This window comes from Theobroma cacao, chromosome 10, assembly GCF_000208745.1.
Source record: "Theobroma cacao cultivar B97-61/B2 chromosome 10, Criollo_cocoa_genome_V2, whole genome shotgun sequence".
Taxonomy (NCBI): domain Eukaryota; kingdom Viridiplantae; phylum Streptophyta; class Magnoliopsida; order Malvales; family Malvaceae; genus Theobroma; species Theobroma cacao.
Window position 1 is genome coordinate 18,018,869 of NC_030859.1, and position 10,774 is coordinate 18,029,642.

The 10,774-nt window shown below is 31.6% G+C and overlaps 1 protein-coding gene and 1 long non-coding RNA gene across 2 annotated transcripts; both read right to left on the reverse strand.

Moving 5' to 3' along the window:
• On the reverse strand, positions 546-2,411 carry LOC18587090 (RNA polymerase II C-terminal domain phosphatase-like 4). Its single transcript, XM_018128873.1, has 2 exons — positions 1,338-2,411; positions 546-836 (listed from the first exon to the last, which is right to left on the reverse strand). The coding sequence occupies exons 1-2, from the start codon at positions 2,409-2,411 to the stop codon at positions 546-548; spliced, it is 1,365 nt and encodes a 454-aa protein (XP_017984362.1).
• LOC18587091 lies at positions 6,133-8,830 on the reverse strand. The gene is made up of 3 exons (XR_001929672.1): positions 8,080-8,830; positions 7,903-7,991; positions 6,133-6,474 (listed from the first exon to the last, which is right to left on the reverse strand). It is a non-coding gene; the product is annotated as an uncharacterized LOC18587091 (long non-coding RNA).

Consider the following 10,774-nt stretch of genomic DNA (forward strand, 5'->3'; position numbering starts at 1 on the left):
GCTGCAATGGCCGCAAGCCATGTGGACCTCAATAGCTTGACAAGAGGCAACAAAGGGCTTATGGAGGCTGACAAGTTTGGGCTGCTAACTGGTGAGGATTGTAACCACACACTGGGAGTAGACCCACAAGCTGAAAATAGGTGAACGAGTTTGGATCTGGTCACAAGCCCCATTGTAGTGCCTGAAACCATGGGAGAAACGAGTATGATGGGTCACTCTTGTGGCTCTCGGATTCCAGTGGAAGAACAGGCTGAATCTGGAGGGGAGAGATTTTGAGGAAGAAATTGAACCCTTCACAACCTTGGTCACTAAAATCAATAACTTCAAAATACATTCATTATTATTTTACGTAAATAATTACTTATAATATTTGGTAATTGTATGTGCTTGTTTAGTAATGTCTATGGACATTCAATAACATAAGGTTATTGAAATATTAAATATGGAGTCACTGGATTTTATGATACATTTGTCATTTTCTAAAGTTTGATTAGGAAAGTATTTAAGAGAACATGTCAATATTAATTACAAAGATTGGAACAGACCTAAAAGGATTTTCTTGCAAAACAAACATATAATATTTTTATGAATATTTCCCTTTCCACTTTCTTGCCATCATTCTTCTGATCATCTGTTATGATCTGTTCATACCCACTTTGCTGCTGTAGAAACTTCCAAACCTTGTTCTTAGCACCAGTTCCACCCATTCTCATTGGGGAGTGTTTATGAACAAGGAAAGGAACTTCAGAATCAGCTGGTGTGACGGATGATGGGAAGTAATGGATGTGTGACTGACTTGAGCTTCGCTTCGATTGTTCTGTCTTAGTATCATCATCCTAGTGCTTTATAGGAATGTAGTTAATAAGTTGATAATTGATGCTTGGATTAGATATAATATTTCCAGTAGATATGTGTGTTCAACCTGTGGTACTCTGAAGAATCTAATCAACAAGTCTTCAATGCAGGCATTGCTGGTATTACCACTTCCAAGTTTAGTGATCTCATTTTGGTATAAAACAACAAGAATTTATATTTCTGGAACAGTTGGCCTTATGTTCCTCAAAGACAGGCTATAATTTGGGCTCACAAGTCGTACCTTGGCACTATTCCCTAGCTTCTAAACATTTTGGCTTTAACTAGTAGTAAATCAACATTAAAGGTAACACATTCAAGCAACTAGAGAAATGTACAAGTGAGCATTGGTTTCATTAAGAAAAAAAAACAGTACATGCTATAATTGCTTTCAAAATAGCCTTGCTGCTCTTTTTAATGGGAAAATTCTCTTCTGCTGGCCTCTTCCATAAGAAGTAAGCATCCTTTACCCATCGTGGACGTACCAAGTATTTCTCCTCTCTCACGGCCCTATTGAAATCCTCGGTTCCTTTATAACAAGACACCAAATGAGTCACCGAATGATTGAGTTCTTTGCTGCATGTGGCTCCCAATTCCTTGGCGATCAACCGCAATATTCCAGAATACTTGACGTTGCTCACGTATAAATTACATCCTTTAAGCACGGTAGAACGAACTGATGATGCCAACTCCCTAACATCTCTGTCACGAAACGTGGCTTGAATATTGTCATCGAAGAAGGCTGTATGAATTGCAGACAGAGCTTTAAGAATGTCATTCAATGGAGTATTCATCTCGTTTTCGTCTGTTTTCTTCCCTGTAAACAAGAACTCTTTCATCAAGATCAAATTCCGCTCATGATTTGGCCATACTTCGTCATTATCATCAAGGATGAGAATAGAAGATTCCATCCCCAACACTAAATCAAGCGTTTTTACCAAACCAGGGCTCTCGTCGCGAGAGATTATTCTGTGATCGAAATACTTGTCTTGGGGATCAAGGATTTTAGCCATCTTCTTCGCATATGAGCGAGAGCCAAGGGTGTAGAGATGCATCTCAAACATGGTGCTGGCCCTCTCTAAAAAGTCAGAAACAAGGGGTCTCAACTTCACGAAGATCCCATCAACTTCCTGCATATCATATTTGGGGACACCAAGTTTTGAAAAGGCTTCCGATCGAAAGGAATGAATCAACGTGTTATCAATATCCAAAACCAGGTGAAGCTTTTTCTGAGAAAACAATCTCTCAGTCTCCAGGCAACGCAAGCGATCGATTTCGCCACGGCTAAGCCTCAACCCCATGTGTAAGTAGCTGAAATCCAGGCCGTAATTACCATCTTCTTCAATCGTTTGACAGCAATCATTACAAACTCCATTGACAACTGCGGGGTGCTCGCATGATCTCTCCAAAACTAGGGTATTGTCGGGTAAGACTCCATGTCCACGTTTGGAGGAGCATTGCAGTCGCTGGATGAGTTCACGGACCCCTCCTTCTTTGAAGCTCAAAACCGGCTCAAGATTGGCAGCGACATCTTCAACAGTCATGGGATCAACCTTCATCATGAATAACTAGTATGAGTTTAACGTCCTCAAAACCTTTGCTTTATGTATACACAAGAGTAAGTCGGTTGATGTCTCGTTTTCCTATCAAGAATTGGAGAAAGAAAAAAAACCAAGCCAGGGCAATTTTTTTTTTTATTTCTTTTTATTGCCTTACAAAAGGACCCTTTTTCCTATAGGAGTTATAAGTATAAATAAAAATTAGAAGAAATAAGGAATTAACAAAAAGTCCTGAATTAATCCCAACTAATGAATACTGCAAGATGTTCTTTCCTTGTCTCAATCAGCATATGCTTCCCAGTATTTCAATTAATGTACAATAAAATTTGCTGGATTATTGGTATTTGAACAAACTCCTGAATTAATCCGGCCAATGAATACGGTGGAATTGAATTGTTCAAATTTGTTTATTTTCCTATTGTATTACAAAACTTCATATCTATTCCTAATTTGAATTGGATTGATTCTTTTTATTTTTCAGTTGTATTATAACACTTGAAATTAACTTCTAATTTAAATTGGATTCGGGATGTCAAGAATATAAAACCTTAATTTTTGTATATTTAATTACCATTACTTGCAATTCACAAAGAAGCAAAACGTATCAAGTATAAAGTTAGCTAATACTCTTTTCTATTTCTTTTCTTCACGTTTTCCTTAATATTTTTCTACTTTTTCAAATTGTTTCATTAGCAATAGCATGGAGAAAGTTGAAGCAAATTGGGAAAATCTTCCCACGCTCTGTTTCTTTTTAGTTCTTAACAAATTAGATGCCAATAGCAATCTAGTTCGATTTGGTGCAGTTTGTAAGCATTGGCATTCAGCCTTCAATAATTTTGTTGACTTGAAAAGGTAATCATCACCTAATCTAGTTCCCATGTTGTTGATTCCAACAAGAATGAGCAACAGAGTTCGACAATTATGTAGCCTACAAGTCAAAACAAAATTCTGCAACATTAAATTACCAAAATCTCATTTTAAGAGATTTTGTGGTTCTTCTTATGATTGGTTAGCGGCTGTGGATAACAATATGGTTATAATCCTCGTAAATCCTTTTAAGGATGGGATCACAATTGATCTTCCTGAGATTAAACATCTATCAGATCGAACATCAGTAAGTTACCAATTTGACGTTCATAAGGTTATCTTGTCAACTGATCCTTAATCACATCTAGATAATTATGTGGTTGTGGTTATTTACAACAATAGAGCCAGATTAGTCTTCTACAAGCCCACACAAAAAAGTTGGATATATCTAGATAAGAATTTGACGACTTTCACTGATGTTATTTTTTAAAAAAAATTTGGCATATGCTATTGAAACTCGAAGTTTGGTAATATCTTTTAATGTTAATGATAGTCTTGACGATAGTTTGAATTCACCAAAAGTGAAGATAGTCAGGTCAGCATATCAAAGGACAAAGGATTATGTTCATCGAGCATATCTTGTTGAATCATCTAAAAGAGATCTATTCTCTATTAAAAAGAAAATCGAATTTGAGGACTCTCCTGATTACTATTATTTTACTAAGAGTTTCAAGGTTTTCAAGTTGGTTTTAGATGATCAAAGTGGTAAATTGTTAGAGGAAAAAGAGGTCAAGAATATAGATAGAGATGTAGTGTTTGTGGGTGATAATCAAATCTGGGCTGTTTCAGCTTTAGATTTTTCTAAAGGCTTACCTAATTCTATTTATTTCACAAATGATTATTTCATTTTTACCGGTTATTGGCCACTTGGCCCTCGAGATAATGATGTTTTCAACATGAAAGATGGAAAAATGAAAAAATATTATCGACAAAAAGCTCAGCAAATAGATTTATCTCCTCCTCACATTTGGGTCCAACCATCAGTTGAATTTAAATTTCAATAGTTTTGATTTTTGAAGATAAATGTTAATTTTATCTTTTGGTATAGATATTGTCTTTTAAATTTTATTTAATTATTTTTTATTTTTAAGAAGCGACTGTTGTATTTATTTTTCTTGTTTCTTATGAAATATAATGACAATCTTATTTTTCTAACATTTTCTATACACTATTGCCAATTCAACGAAAGAATACAAACTAATTAACCATATATATTAATAAGCCATAACCCATGATTATATATAATCATTAAAGCACTCCTTATAGAATCGATGGCGGGTAAAAATAAACAACAAAAGAAAGAAACACTGGTAAAATTTGAATAATTTTCCATACATTATCGTAAACCAATCGATAAAGGAGGGCACTCGCTGCAAACAGCAGCTCGTTCTCTCGCTTTATGTGTTGAGCTGCAACTTGCAGAGCTCTGAATTCAAATGTGATATATAAATAGAGCTTGATACAGAAAAAATGTTCCTTGGGTTGAGACATTCAAATGTGACAGTCACAGAATTCCTCTGGTTGTTTGTCAGACAACTTGAATTGATCAACACAGCTGATAATTATTCTGAATACGAAAGCATTGTTCTTGAACCCTGTGAGCATTAGTTTTTGCTTGATGCATTGCAGAAAAAGAAGGCAGTTGTAGCATGCTTTTGTGGTTGAGTAGTTGAGGTGGTACAATGGTTTTAGCACCTTCAGTGTGCCAATGACTGCATTGGCTTTTCAAGTTTGTTTTATGGATTCCTATCTGCTAGCATGTTTATTGTGACAAGTTATTATGGGATCTAGGATATGAGAAAACTTTCTTTTTCAATATTACAGGTGACATCTATCAGAGAAGGAATATGGGATGGCATCTATGGTACTATCGAAGCCATCAGACAACTTGAATTGACTAACACAGCTGATAGTTACTCAAGTTAATTAGTGTGTAATCACGATTAATGTTAAGGAGTTATAAAGCCATCAGCCATCAGTCATTGGCTGGCTGAGCAATTTAATGTTAAGGAGTTCAAGTCCCGTCTTCATGTTCCTAGAAACACATGCTTTTTTATTAGATATTGTACATGTAGAAAGAGTTAAAGAACAAATTACAAGGAAGAGAAGGGGCAAGAGCCTGCAAGTTGCAGCTTAACAAATAATGTTCCTTCCATCACATTGAGCATGGATTTTTTTTAAAAGGTACTATTTCATTAAAACTGCACCCATAAGAATTCAAACAAAAAGAGTTCTTGAATTTGACATCAATGCCTACAGAGGTTAATTCCCAAACTCATGGCACAAAATCCAAATCAAAGACCTATAGGTATACATCAAGAACTCAGAGCAAAGACCCATAAAAGTGCCAGAATCCCTGCTTCATCCTATGCAAAGATCCAAAATTGGCAAGGTTTCTCCCTCTGCATAACATTCATTTGACATGCCAAGGCTTAGATTTGTGTGTAAGTGGTAACGCAATGACAATGAAGCAAGCCTCATGCAGCAACCAAACATGTTATCTTTTTTACTTACAACCACCTGTTTTTGTACAAAAATATACAATTTGCCACTTTTATAACTCCTCAGTCCTCTATCTCTTCTCTTTAGAAATATACTAGTTACCGACCAGCACTACGCTACAGGAGTTATTAATTGACGTATAGTTTGGAAATCATTTTGAATAGTTAAATAATCTGATAGTATATTTCATCTATGAATTGAATAATAAAGTACTTGTTAACAACAATGCATGGATAAAAATAACAGTAACTACAAATAATATCGAAACATATTTCTATCATCCACAGGATTTTAATAGTAGTTTAGGTCAATTGATCGAAATAGAAAAATAATTAAAGTGAAGAAGATGAAAAGAACCAAGTTGTCTTCTGCAAATAAAAGCTTTTGATTATGAAATAGCTAGGTAACATGTTATGTAAGACTTTGCTGCAAACTTCTGTCATTGCATATCATCCTAGCAGTTAATATTTTATGCATGTACAAAGATAATTCATCACAAAATGTACAAAAAGTCATTTTATGCTCAGCAATGAACAGCTGACACTATGTTATCCAGAAAACAGAACAAAGTTCAATTTTGTCAATTTTTTGGACAACATTGCAGAAGCAAGATGATAGTTATCAAACAACAAAAAGTGGTCTCACAACAGTGATTTTAGATCTTCAACGACATTTGTCTCCTCCTCATCCAGCACTGGAACAAATATTAAATAATTGTCGTTAGAGTATGCAGAAAAATGATTCTATAATTTAGTGAGTTACAGCCAAAGAAAATTGAAATAAAGGTATATAAGTTTATGATTAGCGAAAAGATGTTATTTAAAATTTTTATCATTCTACTAAAACCCGTGTGAAGGCAACAGTAAATAAAAAAAGAATAAATGGGATGATTTAAAATGTGGATGCAGAATTTATATGTAAACTATTTATTCACTTTTCCTTTTGCGAATAGATGGGTAAGTTAATAAGTGAAGTATATTGGCATGTAGTTATAGTCCTAAAACAAATAAATAAGCAAGCCAAGGGTAAAAAATAAATTCAGCAGACATAAACTTTCTTTTTAATTTTTTTTTTTTTTTGCTCTGTAAAGCAAAAAAGAATGAAGGAAATTACATTCTTTTTGGGCTAAGCTTTTAACTGCATTATATAATTCCTCTCACGTTCGCACAAGCAACAGAAAAGGCAAGCTAGAGAAGAATAACTACAGCGATGAAAGTATGATTGACGATGTTCTGTACAACTCATATGAAAAAATAGGAATGGGTTAATCTCACTACAGGAACATGATGCAGGTAATCAAAATAACATCGTTGAACAAAGCAACCATGGCAATTCCAGATACTCTCAAACCAATTTAGAAAATCGAGGATTATTTGTATCCTATTCAAATTTCAGAAAAAGCAAGCCTAATTTCGCAGATTTTACGCAAGTCCAAAGCTCAAAAACGAAAGTTTATTAAATTCTGAGAGCACATTGCCATGCAGTAACATACAAAATAGCCATTGCCAAATTTAAAAGGGTATATCTAGTCCTATTACGTGCTTCCCTCCATTAGTTAAGCTTCGATACAGATCAAGAGTGTTGGAGAGTTTCAAATTCAAATTTAAGTAAATCAAATTCTCAGTTCAGTACATGGAAACAGAACATCCACTGAAAATATACTTCAATTTCTGAAATTTCACAACCTATGAGAAATATCAAAGCAATCACATTATTGACATGCACAAAAAGGCCAAGACAGAGACAATAAAAGAAGCACTCACAATTACAATACTCATTCTCTTTAGCTATTTGTGGATTTCAGGTATGCTTTTCAATTCCCCAAAGAACATCCTAAGACCGTAAAAGTTTTGTTTCAAATCATTTGCTAGCCGAAATTTGAAATATTTAAACAAATGAAAATGATTGAAATTAGTTCCAAGAGATACTTACAATAGAATAAAAATCACATTTTTAAATAACTTTAAAATAAATAATCCGTTGACTATAAAATTAGAGAAAATATTAAATATTGTTTTGACATTTGTAATCTTACCTATATGAAATCAAAGAATAATACTTTCAAATTAAAGCATTTTGAAGATTAGAAAAATGGAGTAATTGCTAAAAAAAGAAGATTCACCTTTCTGGGCACCTCCCAAATGCCCTCTCGCTTCGGTAGTGGGAATGGAGCAAACTAAATTGTAAATCGCTTTTTCTGTGTAGTTAACTCTAAAAAAACACAATGACAAACGAACAACTTAGATTTCAGTCCTACATTTAAAAACAAAAAAAAAAAAAGATCTCAGCATCTACTCACAGGTTTATCGAGATTGGAATTTATTTTGTTGCCCGACTTCTTTCCCTTCATCTCTCTTATCAACCACACTTGAAACGTCGCTTGCTGAAAGGCCTTAAATAGATTTGGTTGGACTCGGGTCCAAACCCCGTCCCTTGACCCAAATCTCGTTGTCGCTTCAGCAATCCTTTGCTGCCCAGAAAGCATGTTGCAGGAATCGCAAATCTGAGTCCAGGTTAAAAAGGGTGATGAACTTGCTGATGAGCTTGGTCGTAATGTCTTCGGCAAGAGTTGACTTGGGGCGGTGATGATGATGGAAAGGTAACAAAGATTCACAGAAGGGGAAAGGGAAGAAAGGAAATGAAATGTTCAAAATGCCCTCTAAATATGATAAAATACTATGAATAGGTGTTGCATGTAGAATACTCTGTACGTAGGAATCAATATAGGTAAGATAAGATTACAACCACTAAGGGTGCATGCATATGCCATCTGAAATCTAATAACCAAGCTGATTGACTTGCTATACAATCACAAACCAAACCTGGAGATGATTATATATGTCTTGCATAAAAATCATCATCTCTAGTGAAAAAAAAACTACCAATTAATGCTTAGATTCAATAACCCAAAAACAGGCTGAGCAATAGAGCTAGTGTTAATATTGTTTTCTTTGCTTAATTTCTTCTACTTGACCATTAGGAGGACTCCTGTCCTAGGTGCTTCTTCCTGGTCTTGAGAAGAGCTTTCAACCAATTCATCAGGGACATCGTATCATTCGAAAAATTAATAAACATCTTTGGTCTTATAATGCTTTGTAAACCTATTTACAGTGATTTGGCAATGTCAACTAGCAGATATCCATGCAAAAACGAAGAGGGTAAAGAAAAGAAAAATGGAAAACAGGAAACCTAATTTCTTACATGACATCCTTCCCTGAAGGGTCACGGCTACAGTAAGTTTAATCTTACTGTAAGGTTAATTAATTTAATTTTTTAAAAAATAAAAACTTGTATAACAACATATATAATTTTTAAACTTATTTATTTTAGGGTAACAATGTAGGTAATGTTTAAATTTATCCATTTTATTTTAAATGTTATTTATTTTAATTTTATTTTTATTTTTATCTTAAAATATAAGAATATTGTTTTGAAATTTCAATATTAACATTATTTAACTAATTTAATTCCATTAATATTATTATGACTTGTTATTTTAAATCTCACATATTTACATCAATATTTCGACAATAATTGTTCCAACTTTATAATTTTTTATATTAATTCTTATAGGTTTACATTAAAATTTATCAATTGCAAATTTTTATCATAATTATTTTTATTTTTACTATTATTCATTTATAGATTAAAATTTGTCATCTGTTAAATACCTTAAACTTTGAGAATATAAATTTTAATTTTAATTTTTCATTAAAATTATATTTCTTTTACTTAATTGATTTATTACATTAATTCTCATATATTTACGTTAAGATTTTAAATTGTTTATTCGACCTTTATAAGTTTTTATGTCAATTCTTATAGTTTTATATGAAGACTTTTCAATTGTAACTTTTACCCATAATTATTTTTTTCTTTATTATTTTTTAATTTAAAATTAAAATTTATATATCATTAAATACTTTTAATTTGAAAATATAAATTCAAATATTTTTTCTTTAAAATTAGATTTTTTTACTTTAATTGACCCGTTGTGTTAACTCTCATATATTTACGTTAAAAATTTAATATTACTTATTCTACTTTTATAAGTTTTTATTTCAATTTTTACAACTTTACATCAAAACTTTTCAATAGTAACTTTTAAAAATATTAGGTTAAGGCTTTTCAACGGCAACTTTAAATTACATGAACTATAATTATTTTTTTTCCTATTATTTTTATTTTAAAATTAAAATTTTTATATCATTAAATACTTTTAGTATGAAAATATAAATTTAAGTGTTTGTTTTTTATTAACAGTATTTTTTTACTTAATTGACTTGTTATGATAACTCTTACATATTTACGTTAGGATTTTAAATTTGCCTGTTCTACTTTTATATATTTTTACGTCAATTTTTACAACTTTACGTCAAGACTTTTTAATAATAACTTTTACCTATATTTCTTTTTTTCTTATTATTTTTTTTAAATTAAAATTTGTATATTGTTAAATAATTTTAGCTAAAGAATATAAATTTAAATATTTGATTTTTATTAAAATTAGAATTTTCTGACTTAATTGACTTATTACGTTATTTCTCACACATAAGATTTTAAATTTGTTTGCTTCACTTTTATGAGTTTTTACATCAACTTTTACAATTTTACATCAAGGTTTTTCAATGGTAACTTTTAATTATAATTAATTTTATCCTTATTATTTTTTATTTTAAAATTAAAATTTAGATATAGTTAAATACTTTTAGCTAAAAAATATAAATTTAAATAATTTTTTAATTAAAATTAATTATTTTTAGTTGACTTGTTATGCTAATTCTTACATATTTATATTAAGATTTTAAATTTGTTTATTCTATCATTATAAATTTTTACGTTAATTTTTACAACTTTACGTTAAGATTTTCATGAGTAATTTTCAACAACTTTAAGTTAAGGCTTTTCCATGACAACTCTAAATTACATGTGTTTTTATTTTTGTTATTATACATTTTTTATTTTGACCATTTGATTTATTATAATGACAATTC

Bases quoted from the DNA above. Each gene is read 5' to 3' on its own strand.
- LOC18587090 (XM_018128873.1), bottom strand. From the start codon at position 2,411: ATGAAGGTTGATCCCATGACTGTTGAAGATGTCGCTGCCAATCTTGAG. The intron at 837-1,337 runs GTACGTCCACGA...ATAAAGCACTAG, and splicing joins TGAGAGAGGAGAAATACTTG to GATGATGATACTAAGACAGA.